Genomic DNA, 19,473 nt, shown 5'->3' with positions numbered 1-19,473 from the left:
AACCTATGCAGTCACAATAAGTATAACCTTGTGACTAGTCATGACCAGTAGATAACCCTATTTTTTGTTCACTAGGTCAGAAGTCATGTATAATAACCTAATCACATGACTAATTGGCTGCCGATAGGGGGCATACATGCTTACAAACATATCTGGTTTCTTATTGAGACTACATACAACTGTACTGGCTAGGAAGAGGAAGTGCAGTTTTAAAGAACCATAACCCGACATAACTTACTTTTGAATTCCCATTATACTGTTTTAATGAGTTAAAAATACTATCAGAAATATCTAATGGAAGATATACACAGTTGTAAAAACTAGTGCAGTGTCAAAGACTATGATTCTACACACATTTTTTAATTTTTGAATTATCTCCATTTTTTGATACTTGAAAATGTTAAAAAATGCGTGTCCTAAATAATGCGTGTCCGGCGTTTTACTGCTAAACTATCAATGATGTCTCGTTGAACCTTTATATATTGTAGAGATTAGTAAAAGGAAGTGCAATGTCAAAGAACTATAACTATACAATACGTACTTTTTAATTATCTCCTTTTATAACATTTAATAATACTTGTCCGGAGAATAACTTAAACAGTGTTGAAGGATTGTGATTTAAACTTCACACAATGATGGCGATTAGAAACAAGAACTGCAATTTACAAATGCCTTATTTCTACCTTGCTAAGTTATGTGATATTTAAATTATTTTAATAATGTTTTTCCAGAATTTAATTTCTAAACTACCAATAATATCTTATGAAAATTTCACACAGTTATAAAGACTAGTCAGAGGAAGTGCAATAATAAAGAATAATAATTATGTTTATAGCTTAGTTTTTTTTTAACTATCTCCCGTTATGCATGGGCCGCAAAATCAATATTGCACGCTTAAAATGTATTGAAAATGATTTCTACCACCTCACACAATGACCGAGACCATAGAGAGGATGTGTATTGCACAGGATCTAAAATGCCACCTTGCTTTAATATTTAATGATCTCCATTTATAATATTAAATAATGCTTGCTACACTTTTGGTTGTAATTTATAGCCTTTATTCAATGACCAATGTATTTCATGTTTCATAGAAACATACCACAGATGGTCTCCTAATTTTAGTTACTTTGGTCAAAGTATTTGGTTCTTAAAATCAATTTTGCGCCTCCACTTTAGCGAGAGGGCAATTAAGATTAACTCCGTCCGTCCGTGCGTCCGGCCGTTCACATGTTGTGTCACATGTGCAAGTGCTTAAGATAGAGTCAACAAAATGTACAGGAATGTTGATCAGCATGTTAAGTTGTGTATCTGGGGTTTCGCTTGTGGGTAAATTAAGTTTTTTGTCTCACTTTTACACTTTTGATCTTACAGTCTTTGAATAATGTACATGTAATACATTGACAAATGTGCAGGATTGTGGAGCAACCATCGTCTCAAACCATATTCTTGTAAGGTTATCTGATAAATTGAATAGGGAATTAGATTCTGTATTTAATTTAAAGAACTCCTTGGATAAAACTCAGGCTCACTTCGTATTGTTTACAAGGAGTTAAATAAATTTAGAGTTGAGTTCACATTCATTCAATATCCTCTTTTTACAATATGTATAAACAAGCATTATTTTCCCTTTTCGTAGGCACATATCGCCACATTCAATATGTCGTTTTAGTTTACACTTTCGGTGATGAATCATTTATTTTGATAGTTAAATTTTAACAAGAATCATCAGATATTACATAATTAGAACTTCTAACCACAATCTCTTTATATTCTTGTAAAATGATTTGTAATCTACATGTACATTTATATGGCACTATAAAATCAAATTTATTTTAGGTTGTAACAGTTTTTAAGATCTAACTGGAATCCTCTTTCTTTGATTATAGATGATTTTATAGTCATTTTTTTCTAGTAATGAATTTACTATTGTATTTTCAGATGTAAACGATAACGATCCAACGTTTACTTTAGATCCATACAATTTTAACCAAAATGAGAACATTCCTTTAGCTACGATTGTCGGAACAGTTGCTGCAACTGATGCGGATACAGGATTGGCTGGTACGTTTGATTGAACTTTCTTATGTATATTATTCCTGTAAATAAATTGATACAAATGATCAACTTTTGAAAGGTATGGCGTGTAAGTTGTTTCATAATTTTTTTTTCAAAATTAGACAGTATTTTGACAATCTGAATCACTGAAATGAAAGGCATAGCCTTACTTTTACTTTCCGACAAACATAACATAAACATATCAATTGCATTTTTGACAAATAAAACCAAGTTATTAACCTCAATATAATTTTAGATCTTCTTTATTATGCTCCCAGACAAAAATTTGGGGGAGCATATAGTCGCCGCCTTGTCCGTCCGTCCGTCAGTCCGCGTTTCTTGTCCGGGACATAACTTTGAAACAACAAGAGGTATCAACATGACACTTTGTAGGTAGATAGATCTCATTGATTAAATGTGCAGTGTACAAGAACCGTAACTCTGCCTTGCCTAACTTTTGAATATACCCCTTTGTTTATTTATACACTTTGAACTTTGTCCGGGACATAACTCTTAAACTATAAGAGGCATCAACATGAAACTTTGCAGATAGATAGATCTCATTGACTAGGTGTGCAGTGCACATGAACAACCGTAACTCTGCCTTGCCTAATTTTTGAATTATTGCCCTTTGTTTATTTTTACACTTTGAACTTTGTCCGGGACATAACTCTAAAAGTATGACAGGTATCAACATGAAACTTTGTAGGTAGATATATCTAATTGAGTAAGTGTGAAGTGCATAAGAACCGTAACTGTGTCTTGCCTTATTTTTGAATTATTGCCCTTTGTTTATTTTTACACTTTGAACTTTGACCGGGACATAACTCTAAAACTATAAGAGGTATCAACATGAAACTTGTAGGTAGAAAGATCTCATTGAGTAGATGTGCAGTGCATAAGAACCGTAACTCTGCCTTGCCTATTTTTTGAATTATATCCCTTTGTTTATTTTTACACTTTGAACATTGTCCGGGACATAACTCTAAAACTATAAGAGGTATCATTATGAAACTTTGTAGGTAGAAAGATCTCATTGAGTTGGTGTACAGTGCACAAGAACCGTAACTCTGCCTTGACTAATTTTTGAATTATTGCATTTGTGTATTTTTACACTTTGAACTTTGTCCGGGATATAACTCTAAAACTATAAGAGGTATCAACATGAAACTTTGTAGGTAGATAGATATCATTGATTCGGTTTGCAGTGCATATGAACCGTAACTCTGCCTTGTTTAATTTTTGAATTATTGCCCTTTGTTTATTCTTACAATTTGAACTCTGCCCGGGATATAACTCTAAAACTATAAGAGTTATCAACATGAAACTTTGCAGATAGATAGATCTCATTGAGTAGGTTTGCAGTGCTTAAGAACCGTAACTCTGTCTTGCCTTATTTTGGAGTTATTGCCCTTTGTTCATTTTGACACTTTGAACTTTGTCCGGGACATTACTCATTGCGTAGAAGTGCAGTGCCAAAGAATCATAACTCTGCCTTGCCTTATTTTGAAGTTATTGCCCTTTGTTAATTTTTATTTTTTGACTTTTGTCCGGGACATAACTCTAAAACTATTAGATATTTTAACATGAAACTTTGTAGGTAGATAGATACCATTGGATAGAACTGCAATGCTTAAAAAGCTAAACAAAGCCTTGTCTAATTTTGGAGTTATAGCCCTTTGTGTATTTCTACACTTTGAATTTTACCAGGGACATAACTCTAAAACTATAAGAGATATCATCAGGAAAATTTATAGATAAATAAATCTCATTGATTAGAAGTGCAGTGCAAAAAAAAACATAACTCCGCCTTGCCTAATTTTGGAATTTTTGCCCTTTGTTCATTTTTTATACTTTTTTGTGTCCAACACCTTCTCGGGGATCATCACCCGGTTCAACCGGTTCTTGTCAATGCTATTTTCGGCTTGAAAAGTTACATTTGAAGATTGATGTACACTCAGACTTTGAATTTAAATAAATATGACATATATTCGTAGGAAGTTCTTTATTAAAGAAAGTCACAAAATTGCACATATATATTTCCAGGCTCAATTTCGTACAGCATTTTCAGTGGGAATGGTGACGGTAAGTTTGCTATAGATAAGACATTAGGAGAAGTAAAACTTGTAGCATCTCTGGACTATGAAACAACTACATCATATACATTAGAAGTGCATGCAGTTGACAAGGAAGCAACGTTTCGCACAGGTACGACTACCATATCTTTTACCGTAAACGATATCAATGACAATGAGCCGATTTGTACAGCAGCTCTATTCACAGGCTCAGTAAATGAAGATGCAGCATCTGGAACTTCAGTGGTAACAGTAGCTTGCTCTGATGGAGATACGACTGTTGGCAACGTTCTGACGTATTCCATTACTTCTGGACACACTGAATTCACAGTAGATTCTAATTCTGGTGTTGTGTCCACAAATGCAAATTTGGACATTGAAACAACAGCAACGTTTGACTTAACCGTTCAAGCCTCTGATGGAATGCATACCAATGATGTTATAGTTAGAGTGACACTTGTAGATGTGAATGATAACACTCCTGCTTACAACCCGACAGGACCTTATACTGTCACCATAAACGAGAACATAGCAATAGGGAGCACAGTTTATGACATTAATGCTACAGATTCCGATGTATCAGGCACTACATTTATATATACAATAACAGGTGGTAATGCTGATGGAAAATTCAGAATTGGAACGTCAAGTGGTATAATTCAGACACAATCAGATATTGACAGAGATAATCCGTTGGTTACATCATATACCCTTAACATCGAGGTTGCTGATGGAACAACGTCTGCATTAACAGCAACAACAAGTATAGTTATAACAATCAATGATGAGAATGACAATCATCCTAATTGCGATGCTTCAAGTTTTACTGCTACTTATGCGGAAAACACGACACCTGGAACGACAATATTTTCTCCTATCTGCTCTGATCTTGACATTGTTGCATCACCTACTCTTTTATACAGTATTGCTAGCGGAAATAGCGAAAACAAATTTTTGATAAACACCGGCACAGGTGCCGTTTCGCTCCAGGCAGCACTGGAATATGAAACAACAACAAGCTATACCTTAACTGTTCAAGTAGATGACCAAGGAGCACCAAATCTAGTCACAAGCCTTACCATGATAATTTACGTCGATCCGGTAAATGAAAACACACCAGTCTTTCAAAGTACACCTTATGATACTTCTATAGACGAGGATGAAAGTTTTGGTTATCAAGTAGTAAGAATTTCGGCTACTGATGCTGACACTGGATCAACCCATGGGGACGTTAGGTATGAAATCAAAACTGGAAATTCGGCTGGTCTTTTTTCAATTGATTCCTCCACCGGATGGATTACAGTGGCTGGGCCTCTTGATCGGGAAAACACTGCGTCATTTTCACTGACTGTTGCTGCTAGTGACATGATAAGCGGCGATGCTGCAATGAAATCAGCCGAAGAAACGTTCGTTATAACAATAAACGATGTAAATGACAACTATCCAACAATCAACCCATCATCTTATGCTATAACTGTAAACGAGAATGCAGCATCCGCAGCAAGTCTTGTTCAGGTATTAGCCACAGATGATGATGCAGGGACAGCTGGAACAGCCGGTCTTCAGTATTCTATCACTAGTGGCAATACTGGGAATCCATTTGGTATCGGTGGTAGTACCGGTTGGATAACACTTGACGGTAATGTTGATGCAAATACTCAGTCAATATATATTCTTACCGTGAACGTGCAGGATCAAGGAACACCCGTCTTAAGTTCTTTAACAATAGTAACTATTCAAGTCGTTGCTATAAATGAACATGCACCAACGTTTACACAAACAATGGTTTCAGTTTCACTATCAGAAGCAGAGACCGTCGGTAATAGTATATATGTTGCAGCAGCCTCAGATTCCGATACCGGAGACTTTGCAGTTTTACGTTATTATATGATTTCTGGAAATACAAATAACGCATTTTCTGTAGATCTTTTTGATGGTACTGTACGAGTCGCTACTGCTTTAGATTTTGAAACGACTCCTCAATATACATTGGTAATAGAAGTCCAAGACACTGAACAACAAAGCACAGCAGATACACGAACTGCTACGATGACTTTAACAATCGATATTACAGACGAAAACGACGAAACGCCTACTTTTACTTCAAATACATACTCTACTAACGTTAATGAAAATGTTGCAACGTCATCATCAGTTTTAACTGTGATAGCCACGGACAGTGATTCTGGCAGTAATGGGGCCATAACATATTCCATAGTATCGGGAACAGGGGCAGGTATATTTTCTATAGATGGATCTTCCGGGATCATAACAACAAACGCAGTCATTGATTATGAAACTCTTATCTCATATGATCTAGTAATTAAAGCGGAAGATGGGGCAACAGTAACAAAACTGTCCTCTACTTGTGTAGTGAAAATAACGGTGATTGATTTGAATGATAATACGCCAGTTTTTCAAGCTGCCAACGTCGCTACTTCAATATTGGAATCAACTGCTGTTGGGACAACTGTTGCGACGGCTATTGCAACAGATGCAGATTCCACTGCCAACAATAATAATGTAATCATTTATACATTTTCACCAATATCAAACAAGTTTGCCATTGACGGTGCTAGTGGAGCAATAACTGTTACAAATGCCATTGACAGAGAAAACACAGCTAGGTGATACTTTTTTATTATTTACATTGTACTGCTTTTACTTACTTAAACATATTCTAGTTATAATTCGTTCTATAGTTTTATACAATGATAATATCTTAAGGAAATTTCAATATGAATAACCGTAAACGTATATCAGTTGCATATTTAAAATATTTTTTTTTAATTCTGAGATACAAAATTCGAAAGAACTATAAAAGTTTTGAATAATTTTAAATCTAAATAACTTATGCATTTTGACAGCAATAGGTAATATCTTTCAGTTACACATTAACCATCTTGGCTACAGATCAAGGCGCAACACCGTCCCAGAACACCGGAACCGCTACGTATACTATTGTGATAACTGATGTAAATGACAATCCACCAGTGGTAGCGGGAACATATGATTCAACTATAGCTGAAAACACTGCTATAAACACTATTGTTTTTAATTTAACTGTGACTGATGACGACGAAAATGAAAACAGTGTCTTAACTTACACTTTAACTAACGGCAATACCGATAATGATTTCTATATTGATAGTAGCTCAGGACTTATTCAAGTTATGAATACGTTAGATCGAGAAAGGACTGACCAGTATATGTTAGAAGTATCAATTGCTGATAATGGAACTCCAGCACTAAGCACAACAGTAACTGCTTCCGTAACTATAAGTGATATTAATGATAACTACCCAATATTTCAACCCGATCCCACTACTACGTATTTCTTCAATGTATCTGAGCAAGTTCCGTCTGGAACCTCTGTAAATAGCGTGAGTGCAACTGACCTTGACACAGGTGTTAATGGAGCCGTTATATATGTTATTGCATACTTCACACAAGGAGATAACTCTCATTTTGTCCTGGATACGTCAACTGGCGAAATAAGTACAGCAGCAAGTCTTGACCGAGAAACGCAATCAATGTATGTCTTTGTTGTCCGCGCGTCAGATGGTGGTTCAAATACTTTGACTGCCACAGCGACGGTTTCAATAACAATAACAGATTACAATGATAATATACCATCTTTCAGTCAGACATTATATACTGCCACAACAACAGAAAACCAACCTGCTGGATCTAGCATCGTAACAGTGGTTATAACTGATTTAGATGCTGGTGTAAACGAAAATATCGTGCTTTCTATTTCAGACTCTACAGCAAATATATACATTGAACCTAATTCTACAGACTTTGTTCTCTATGTAAAGTCACCTATAGATAGAGAAACATATCAAAATATAAATTTTGTGCTAACCGCGACGGACCAGGGTACTCCGCCATTGTCATTTACAACATCAGTAGAGATTACAATAGGAGACGAAAATGACAACAATCCAGTGTTTTCACCTACGTTTTATAATTCTGAAATAGCATACAACGACGATTGCCAAGTCACAATTACAACAGTTACAGCTACTGATTTAGATGATGGAGTAAATGCCGATATCACTTATTCTGTGACAACAAATAATAACCCTCACTTATTCTCCCTGGATTCATCTTCAGGTAAATTTTTATCCCTTTCAATGATATAAACTTCAAACAATCCTTAATTTTACAATTATTCAATGCCTTTTGGTCGTATAATATCAGAGTATATCGCGCGTCGATAACAAAGAAAAACAGGAAATGCTTATTTATTTGATTTCTACCATCCTTTGTAACTTAATTACAGTAACTATACATTATCTTAAGTGTAGTAACTGGCATGACGACAGACTGATGAATTATATTGGTTTGAAGTTATTAAAACATACCGCTGTAAATAAGATACCACCCCTTTATTGTAAAAAAACCCAAACCGAAATAATTTTACATTTAACAGGCGCTATAACTTTGGTTGCAAATGCGCCTGCTGGTGTCGGTTACAGGATGTATGCAGCAGCTTCCGATGGTGGAAGTCCATCATTGGTATCGGCAACAGGAGCAACTATAAGGATTGACACATATGATCCTTCCGCTGTTGTGCTAAATTACTACATGGACATTAGTAAAAGCACATATCTTGGCATGGAGTCAACTTTCCTTAGCCAACTCACCACTGTTTACCAAATAACATATGCACAATCTCTCGCAAAACGATGGTGTGTAATTGAAGATTCGACAACGTAAGTATTTGATATTTTATGCATACATCAAAGCAAACATAGATATATGTATTTGTGTGTGCGAAAGAGTTCGCATATTATTCAATGTACATTTATGCAAATGCTTTGTAATTTATAATATTCCTGATTTAAAAATGTATAAAAATGTAGACCTACTCTGATTGTAAAATTTAACATCAACTCAAATTTTGTGTGTATACTACTGATATTCAGTATTCTGCAGTCATATATTGTATAGCACATTTTTGCACTTTTTCTGAAAGCAACAGTTTTTATTTTGTAATGTACAAAAGACACCGTGTTACATTTTTAAATTGCACGTGTTTACCTGAATATTTTATTATACAGTTCTTATATTGTATGTGTAAAAAATCTGTATACAATAATGTTTTTAACGTTCTTTTCGTGTAATATTGTTGATTTCACATTTGATCAAATGTATGCAATGACCAGCGTTTTCCAGTTTAATTGGATTCAATTGGTTTCATTTTCAATGACTCGTTTTCATTTTCCGAGTATGTATCCAATTATTCTTTAATTCATTATGTTGATGTAAGTGGTATGTATTCTAGAGGTCTTGCATTTTACGTGTTTACAACTTTGATATTCTACAGGTCTAACATTTTACGTGTTTACAACTTTGACATCCTACAGGTCTTGCATTTTACGTGTTTACAACTTTTGTATTATACAGGTCTTACATTGAACGTGTTAACTGTTTACAACTTTGGTTTTCCATAGGTCTTGTATTGTACGTGTGTATGTTATAAAGAATGATGATGCTACTGATGACCAGGCTGAGTTAAACACTGACAAAGAGTTTCTAACCATGGACGAAGCATACGCTATAACAGCCTCTGATGATGCTGGTACTCCTGCTGGCGTAATTTCAGGTACATTTATATAGCACATTATAATACTGTACGTTTTCAACATTGAGGGATAATTGCACGTTGATGTTATGCATATATATGAGTTATTTCCCCTTTAATCAAAGACTGTTGAAAGATTAAACAGTCGTGTTTATACGGAAAAATATAATGAAATAAATATGACCCGAGGTGCCAGCATATATACGTGCAAATCTCGTCAGCAACTTGTATAATAAATTGAAAATAATGCATACGATATTCTTATTGACGTAAAGAATATAAAACAAGCAATTATCATAGTATTGCAAGCAATCCATAAGTCCCCTACCGGTAAGAACCCCAGCAACATTCTGATGGGCCATTGGCCATTCAATTTTACCAGTGAATGAATGACATGAATGAACTTATATCTTTTGAGTTCTAAGTTTGTCTATATCACAGTAATGTGTTAAGTTTCCCTGCCTAGTAAGGAAATTATGTTTATACAACCTTGTCATATTATTACAATGTGGGATTTTAAAGTAATCCTATAAGGAATGAAGAAGGTGGAGTGAAAAATACCAATTTCTCGAAAAAAATCTAAGTTCAAAGGGGACATAATTCTGGAAATAGTCTTGCTAGAGTATTTAACCTTCTCAAAAATGTTAAGTGATAATAAGAAACATATATATGAAGTTTGAAGTAGATACTTAAGGAAATAAAGAAGTTATTTAAAAAAGACAACTTTTTTTTACATAAAAATTCTAAGTTCAAGGGAGGTAATACTGATAATTTTTGTGCTAGAGTTGTAAACCTTGTCACATATGATGTGGTTGATGACCAGAAAGTTATATTTAAAGTTTGAAGTAAACACCTTAAGAAATAAAGAACTTATAGTGAAAAGGCTGAAAAATTTAAATCAGAAATCTTGAAATTCAGGCTATTTTGTTGCCATAGCAACCAGAAATTTTCAACATATAGGAAGAAAAGAAAAAGAGATGTGCATAATCTCCAGACTGCCATCTACCCATATTTTAAGTTTCATAAAAATATTTTCAGTACTTTTTAAGTTATCACTGGATCCAGTTTATGTGTTAAATTTGCCATATTTTCAGACTATTTGTTGCCCTAGCAACCAGAATTTTCAACATAGGTAGAAAAAAAGACGTGCATAATCTCCATACTGCCATTTATCCATATATCAAGTTTCATAAAAATATTTTCAGTACTTTTTGCGTTATCGCGGGATCCAGTTTTGTGGACGGACGGACTGACGGACTGACAGACAGATGGACAGACGGACGTTCTCACAGGACAGTAATTATGTGGCTACTCTTTTGTTCTCTCTATTGTTCTCTTTAGCCACACAAAAGAAAATAGCCACATAAAAGAATTACAGAATGAATGACATCAAAGAGAAAGAACAGTTACCTATTGTCCCTCTAGCCACATAATTACTCTCCTGTGAGTGCGGACAGACGGACAGACAGACAGACGGACAGACAGACAGACGGACGGAGGGTAAACCTAAAGTCCCCTCCGGTTAAACCGGTAGGGGACTAATAACGATATTACAAAAATACAATAAACATTTATTGACTAAGGAGCTATTGAATATGATATGATCTTCGCTGGCATATTGTCAAATTATCAGATGACTAGCTTAAGAGAAAAAAACCCACAAAGAGCAAAGTGTTAAGATAATATTCTTTGCCCCACGCCTTATTAGTACAAATCAACAGCTATTAAGTATTTTCATCGAAATGCACGTGGGATTTTTAACTGCTACGCGAACGCTGCCCAAGCAGAAGTAATGCAAGTATATATTCCTCCTTTGCGGTATAACTTTCCAAAAGTTTCGTGAAAAAATTATTTGAGCCGCGTCATGACAAAACCAACATAATGGGTTTGCGACCAACATGGATCCAGACCAGCCTGCACATCCGCGCAGTCTGATCAGGATCTATACTGTTCGCTTACAACTCTATAACAAATATCGAAACGGATAGCGAACAGCATGGATCCTGATCAGACTGCGCGGATGCGTAGGCTGGTCTGGATCCATGCTGGTCGCAAACCCATTATGTTGGTTTTGTCATGACACGGCTCATTTATGGATCAAGATATATACCATAAATGAAAAGTAACAATTGATTATATGCGTACGTGTAGGTAACAGTCTACAATAAAACTCTTGTTATTCGTTCGCGCTTCCGATCGTCAAGGTTTTCACATCACAGATTACAAAGCGTGTAAGCTAATCGGAATTCGAGAAATTAATTTGGACAAAAGCTAGAGATTGCATTATTAAATATCTCTCATAAACAGGCCATTATGGTTTTCTTATCGCCATATCCCTTAAAAATACGTAAACCCGATTCTTTATATCAAATCATAAACATGACCATAAAAGGAACACAGCCAGTTAGAAAACTAAACTTTAACATACTTACAGGAATTAGCTGGACTTCGTTCGTGATAACACGGGTTGAAAAATTCCAGCCCGACTCGACAGAGGAGGAATCTGAACCCTGGATAAAAACCACACCTGGTATTGTGACAGTGTCAGTTGTAGCCGCTGCAGTGTTCGCACTGGTAGTTATTGCGATAGCCTGTCTATGTTATACTTGGCGACATCCGTCAGGGTAAGACTTTGTATATAACCCTTTAAGGCGCAATAAGAAAAAACCACGTAAAATGATATCATTTTTATTTCTCAAAACCTTTTTGATATTGGTATCTTATAACAGTTTCAAATAAATACTCATTGACCATATACATGAACCATCTGAATACATGTAACGCAAGAATATAATTTAAAGGCACATTATACTTTTTTGTTTTTTACTTTAAATAAATAATCGTTGATAAAAATGTTAAAATATTGTAGAGGTCGACATAGTAACCGTGTGGAAGTTGGTGAAAGTGACGAGGGCGATAAGGTGGCCAAGAATCAATATCATCACAAAAATAACATGATATTCAGTAAGTACCAGATATTTTCGAGGGACAAACATGATTATAAATATGCTTTAACATTCCGAATATTCTTTATATACCTTAGTAAGTGATTCTTGATTTAAATAAAAGTAGATTTTTATTAGTTCTGTGCGTTTTTCTCTTATTTCACTTTATTATTCATTATATAAATTTCTTTCTCGTTTGTTTATATAATGGTCATCGGGTCTTTAAATGATATAATAACCAGTACTCGGAATGACGTCATCTATCAGATGAAGAGGTATAGTTACCGCCTGAGCATGCATTATTGTCCTGCTGTCAGACATCCACGAGTATATATAAGCTAAGAATATTTTTATAAAATACGATTATACTATATTTGACATTTAAACATTTTTAGCAACGTGCGGTATATTACAGTTATTCAGACCTCATAACAATATAATTTCCTCCAAGCCAACCTCGTTAAACAATGAAAGGACTTCAGCCTTCGGCTTCGGTTCGTTATTTGTTTGCAGGATGACTGACAGATCACTATGCCACCAGGAGGTTCTCAATGTTATTTACTGTCCCTCAATTCGTTCACTACTTCGCTTGTTTTATAAAACAGGAACATCTGACACTTGCCATCAAAATTCCTGTACATATCTATTTTAAATCATCGCTACACAGATACAAATTAAACGGATATTCACTCCGTCACTCATTGCATCCATTACAAATACTACCCGGAGTATTTTACTTTTGTCGTTAAAAAAAGTACTCTACTGTTTTAAAAATGCATTTTTATTATTGAAAGTGTGACAATATTTTGCTGTTGTACCTACAAAACTATGTGTATGCCATTATCCAGATTATCAAGATTCATTCGTTGAGATCATTAAAGGCTATATTGTTAATAAGATGACCTTTTTATAATTCCAATTTGTTTTCATGAAATTCATGAGCATTTCAAATGAAATGAGGTTAAGTTTGTAACGAATACGATTTACATTAAGTACATCTGTTTGCTAGAATTGCACTTGTATACAAGAGGCTTTCATATGGTTCGATATATCAAAAATGTAAATATTTTTCACAGAGACGTTGTATCATAATTTCAGACGTTTCAAGACCACAAACGGGTGTTTGTAAGTTTTGGTGCATTCCAGCTCTCGCGCTAGCCTTTATATAAGCTAGTTTTTTCTTTTGTAAATAATTTTGCAAATGCATGCATTAGCCTTTTTTGATGTGCGGAGGCCAACATTTAGCGATATTGTGTGTTGTTATGTTTTGTTTTGGTCGTTTTCTTTGATAAACAGAAATATATGATAATAACCATGTGACATATTCAATGAGAAAATAACAGCTTCCGTAAATTATATTCGGTGACTCTGACATGAATGTAATTTTTAGCTCACCTATCACTTTGTGACAGGGTGAGCTTTTGAGATCGCTTTTCCTCCGGCGTCCGTCCGTCCGTCGTCCGTAAACTTTTACTTTAAATGACATCTCCTCATAAACCGCTGAGCCAATTTCATCTAAACTTCACATGAATGTCCCTTTGGTGGTCACCTTTGAAAATTGTTCAAAGAATTTAATTCCATGCAGAACTCTGGTTGCCATGGCAACCAAAAGAAAAAACTTTAAATATCATCTTCTAAAAAACATAGATATTTGATATTAAACATCTTCTAGTGAGTGTCTAACAAGTTTGTTCAAATAAAGGCCCTGGGGTCAAAATTGGCCCCGCCTCAGGGGGTCATTGATTTTCCCTATATGTATATAGTAAAAACTTTAAAAATCTTCTTTTAAAGAACCCAAAGAGCTAGAGCTAAGATATTTAGTATGAAACATCTTCTAATGGGTGTCTACCAAGTTTGTTCAAATAAAAGCCCTTGGGTCAAATTTGGCCCCGCCCCAGGGGGTCATTGATTTTTCCTATATGCATATAGTTAAAACTTAAAAATCTTCTTTTAAAGAACCCAAAGAGCTAGAGCTAAGATATTTAGCATGAAACATGTTCTAATGGATGTCTACCAAGTTTGTTCAAATAAGAGCCCTGGGTCAAAATTGGCCCCGCCCCAGGGGGTCATTGATTTTCCCTATATGAATATAGTAAAAACTTAAAAAACTTCTTTTAAAGAACCCAAAGAGCTAGAGCTAAGATATTTAGCATGAAACATGTTCTAATGGAAGTCTACCAAGTTTGTTCAACTAAGAGCCCTGGGGTCAAAATTGGCCCCGCCCCGGGGGACATTGATTTTCCTTATATGTGTATAGCAAAACTTAAAAATCTTCTTGGAAATAACCCCGAATAGCTAGAGTTTAGATATTAAGCATGAAACATCTTCTGGTAAGTGTCTACAAAGATTGTTCAAATAAAAGCCCTGGGGTCAAAACTGGCCCTGCCCTAGGTTGTGTCATTGTTTTTAAATACTAGTATATGTGTAAAGAAAAAACTTAAAAAATCTTTTTTTTAAAAAACCCAACAAGCTAGACCTTAGATGTTTAGCATGAAACATCTTCTAATGGGTGTCTACCAAGTTTATTCAAATAAAAGCCATGGGGTTTAAACTTGCCCCGCTCCGGGGGGCCTATATACAGGTGAGCGACTTCAGGGCCATCATGGCCCTCTTGTTTAATATCCCGGTCTCACCTTTGTTGGCTTTAGTTTATACGAAAATCTATTTAAATTCGATTGTGAAAGAAGCTATAAACTTCTAATCACACTTTCGAATCCATTTTCGGAACCAACCAGTACTGAGCAATTACTGTAAAGTTTTTTGCTTAAGGCGAAAACAATTAGACGGGGCTAACGATCATAAGACGCGTTAACCATTTGATTATGCAGCCACATTTTATGTTTTATGATAAGAGGGAGCTATGTCATGCTAATATGAACAGTTATGCCAATACTAATTATTAGTCTTTATTGAAGATCACTCAGAAAAAGGAATTTGTTTTGTAGTGTTTTGTTTTTGACAGTGTGTGTTTTTGTGATTTAAGCCATTAATTTGCATTGGTTTGTGTACACAATTTGTGGATATATTGTGGATATATTAGGATTGTAGGCTAAAAACCTTTTAACAGTCATCCTCACGATAAGGACACTTCATGTCAGAGTTTTTCTTGAACAAAATATTTATTTTTTCTTCCATACGAATTTATTCCAAGTCATTATTTTGCCTATTAGGTATTTTCAATATAAAGCTAAAACTAAATAAGTAAATAAATGAAATGAAATAAAAAATGATAGGACAGGAACGTTTTGTAATTTAAATTATGTTGACTTTATTCTATTTTGCAGTCTGTGTTATCATCATAAAGATTTTCATGTTTCAAAAATTACAGCAGGATAAACATTGCAAATACTTTACTAAGATGCTTTTTCCTTTGACAAAACATGTATTAATCAATAAGTTCTGTATAAATGTACGAGCCTCTGGTGAAATTTTACCTTTTGATGATAATTTTTCAAAAGTACAATGTGTGTGATAGTAGTTATAAAAGACCATGTACGTGAAATGTACAGCAAACTTAAATAATAGTTTGATATTTTAATAGTGTTATATAATCAATGATTGTTTTTTCTTTCAGCTGACAAAGAGCCAAAACCATTTGATAAATCACATTTACCTCCACCCGTAGTTGCATTACCGATGCCTTCAGCTGTAAGTACTTTGTTTGATCAAAATGTTATTTTAATGGCATATTCGTTAAAAGTTTGTTAAAAAGTCACTTTTTATTTGAGACGTTAAAGCATAACTGTATCAATATTTAACAAATACATAGCGTTTTGTTTGAAGATTTCTATCAAAATTAATTATTTTATGGTTAATGTATTTAATTTTTGTCTTATAATATGATTTTGGTGTTCGTATTTTTATCCACAGACAAAGAAAGTTCCCTTTCAAGTAGGCAACAAATCGGTTGATAGACCAAAAGATGTCAACCTCTTTAGTCCGGAAATGGATGGTCCGACACTTGTTAAGAAACCGGAAAAGCTCCGTGCAAGTAGCCCAGTGCCAACAGAGACTTCTCAACCACCTCGTCGATTAGCACCGGTTCGGCCCCCAGCTTCGAGGCCGCCCCGTCCCGAAGTAACGGCTAAAGACGGACCCGATTTGCCTACAGATAGCGCAAATTATATGGTGATAAACAGAGAATTTGATGGTCGTGCAATTGATCCAAGTATGTTCAACCTTTAAACGGTTTATTTTTAAAACGTTACTTACTTTAAGTTCAAGGGAGAGTATTATCAAGGTAACTCTGTGTCGGAACGGATCATACATTAGTCACAGCAATTAATGCCGGTCATGGTATTTTGCATTATCAGTTGCAAAAGATACAGTATATTGCAGGTGCTTTTCATAATTATGGTCTATATCTTTATTCGAACTGTCGAAAATTCGTGCTCTTGCAAGTTTAAAAAAAAGATGTTTTCACTCTTCTCAATGGATTTTAGTCAAGTTTCCATTTTTGTTTCTAGCTATATAGCGATGGAAACTGTCAATCAAGTAAACATAATATATTTTGTCTGAAACAGTCATACATGAGTACATCATCATATATGGTGTGCTTTATCGGTGGTGTTGTCATCATTTGATTGATGTTGTAAAGGTCTTGTAAATTTCTCATTTTCAGCAACAAATAATGTGTATGAATACAACACAAGAACTGGCGAGCGTCGTTGGGTAAAGACACCTGAAGGACAAAGGGTTAAATTGACCAGAGACAATTAGTTTAGATGATAGTAGAAAAAAAACTTTTTCATAATAGAAATCGCAGTCATCAATCATATCAATACATTTTGCTCCCCTTCTAAAGTTTTGTAACATTAATGCATTCTTCAGTACCAAATGCCTATAACAGAGGGTCTTAGCTTATACTATCGAATGCAGTTTGTCAGTATGCAAATGGAGTTCAAAATCTTGACATAAGAATACAAAGTATACATTGCATATACATATATGCAGATGATGAATCCGGTGTTTATTTTAATAGTATAATTAATGTTGGGTGATTATTTCCTAGAAAAATTCATTACATACCATATGTAATGAATGTACCTGCGGCCTTTATGAAGTGATAAATAGTTTGAATATGCCCAAAAATCGATTTTACATGCATATTAATCATGACGCAATACTGTATTGTAATGAAAATAAAAAGAAACGTGATTTGATAAGAAAGAAAAGTCTCATTAGATTTTAAAACCAGTATCTGTTTTCTGATTTTACGTGTAAGATGATAGAGATGTGTTTGTGTATTTATGATAGTCTACCCGTTTAATGCAATGGCGTCTGTTGTTTTCTTCTTCATTTATGTACATACATAATAACTATTTGAGATGTATTATTTTCTTTGATTATTTAAAGCGACTTGCTCAAACTTTGTTCTTAATCTACTCACATATTTATTTGTCATAATATTTGTCATACACATTAAAAGCATGATATATAGATTATATAGATTTTCTTCATAACTGTTCTTATTTAGTTTAAAGATGTTATTTTTTTTAATTCTTTTTGTTTTAAATTCTACGATATCTAAGTGTTTATACACCTCCAAGCGTTTTGAATAACTTCTCAATTCCATAATAAAAACAATATCATCAAGAAACAAAATACAAAAGTGCGGACGAGTTGCTTTAAATATTTCTGTTATTATTTCCTGTTTAAGAAAAACATATGTTGTTTCTAATTTAAACACTGCATAAATCATGTAAAAAACATGTTGATTATTATCGGAAACATTTCTATATGTTCATGTTTATGAGGTTCGAGGTTGCGTAAAGAAAAACAAATTGCTCCGTTATATTACAGGGTAGTTAAAAATTTAATATATAGCAATAAAGTCAAAAGTTAAAATACGATGTAATAGTACCTGTGACAGGGACCATTTATTTCAAATTCATGTCCAAAAGGATAATAAGTCTCATGTGAAAGCTGTATGTGTACGGAATTCGAAAATCAATTTCTTAAAAAATCCTCTTTTTGATAAATCACCATGTGTATTAAAAACTCTTATTTTGTATGTATTTTTTTTACAATTTCATATTTTTTATATTTTTAATTACGCAAATAAAGCATTGTTCATGTGTGGTCGTTAGAAATTTTTGAGTTACATGACTGTTGCAAATATTATTTAAAGCTGCATACCTCCAGATGAGCCCAAAAATTTCAGAAAATAACTTTAGAAAAATATACAAGTAAAAATATTCAAGATTCAAATAATAATTTACATATTATGTGCAATTAATGACTAATTTCAAGTATTTGTAAGCATATGACTGCTGCGTGACTAACGCAGTGAAGGAATTTGTTGCATAATTTGACATCACTTTGGCAATTTATTTATACGAGTATTATAAGTGCCGTTTGTAATGTGTGAAATTGAGTACTTCACAATATTTTACTTTTTAATATATTTTCAATGTTTTATGAAAATTGGCATGAATTTTAATAAAGGAGATAATTATGTCACAGTGAGCTAAAATAATGATTTGTGAGATTATATTATATAGAGGAAAAAGAGGTATTTATAGATGTTTCGTTAATTTACTCACTACAGGTTTAATTGTTGTCATATTGAAGTAATTTGGAAAAAAATAGCAAAATTATCTGTGATAGAAAAATGTTCTTTCTTATTTTTTTTTAAAGAAATCTGTGATAAAACACTTGTTAATATTTGTTTACAATGAACATGTATGTTTCATCTATTGTGATATGATTTGATGTTATGTATCAAGTTTGTAAATGATAATTACATATAAGATGATCATTTCAAAATCATCTCGGACAATATTTGAGTTGTTGTATATCT

General features: G+C 34.0%; 1 protein-coding gene across 2 annotated transcripts in view; it reads left to right on the top strand.

The window, feature by feature from the left end:
- The window catches only part of LOC132755309 (cadherin-23-like), a 71,057-nt gene extending 53,167 nt beyond the window's left edge, over positions 1 to 17,890 (top strand). The window contains exons 36-46 of one of the 2 annotated variants that reach the window (XM_060746160.1): positions 1,942 to 2,064; positions 4,105 to 6,760; positions 7,021 to 8,252; positions 8,572 to 8,854; positions 9,596 to 9,747; positions 12,161 to 12,350; positions 12,596 to 12,690; positions 13,770 to 13,796; positions 16,246 to 16,319; positions 16,542 to 16,839; positions 17,293 to 17,890. In XM_060746160.1, coding sequence (XP_060602143.1) covers positions 1,942 to 2,064; positions 4,105 to 6,760; positions 7,021 to 8,252; positions 8,572 to 8,854; positions 9,596 to 9,747; positions 12,161 to 12,350; positions 12,596 to 12,690; positions 13,770 to 13,796; positions 16,246 to 16,319; positions 16,542 to 16,839; positions 17,293 to 17,390 — 5,228 coding nt within the window. In that variant the 3' untranslated portion in view covers positions 17,391 to 17,890. The remainder of the gene's footprint in view (positions 1 to 1,941; positions 2,065 to 4,104; positions 6,761 to 7,020; positions 8,253 to 8,571; positions 8,855 to 9,595; positions 9,748 to 12,160; positions 12,351 to 12,595; positions 12,691 to 13,769; positions 13,797 to 16,245; positions 16,320 to 16,541; positions 16,840 to 17,292) is intronic. The other variant, XM_060746161.1, reaches the window with a different exon arrangement.
- The last annotated feature ends 1,583 nt before the right edge of the window (positions 17,891 to 19,473 follow it).

Source organism: Ruditapes philippinarum, unplaced genomic scaffold (assembly GCF_026571515.1).
Source record: "Ruditapes philippinarum isolate M1 unplaced genomic scaffold, ASM2657151v2 ctg2557_1_1_1_1, whole genome shotgun sequence".
NCBI classification, from domain to species: Eukaryota; Metazoa; Mollusca; class Bivalvia; order Venerida; family Veneridae; genus Ruditapes; species Ruditapes philippinarum.
Note: the sequence above shows the minus strand (reverse complement) of the source record. Positions and strands in the feature narration are given on the sequence as shown.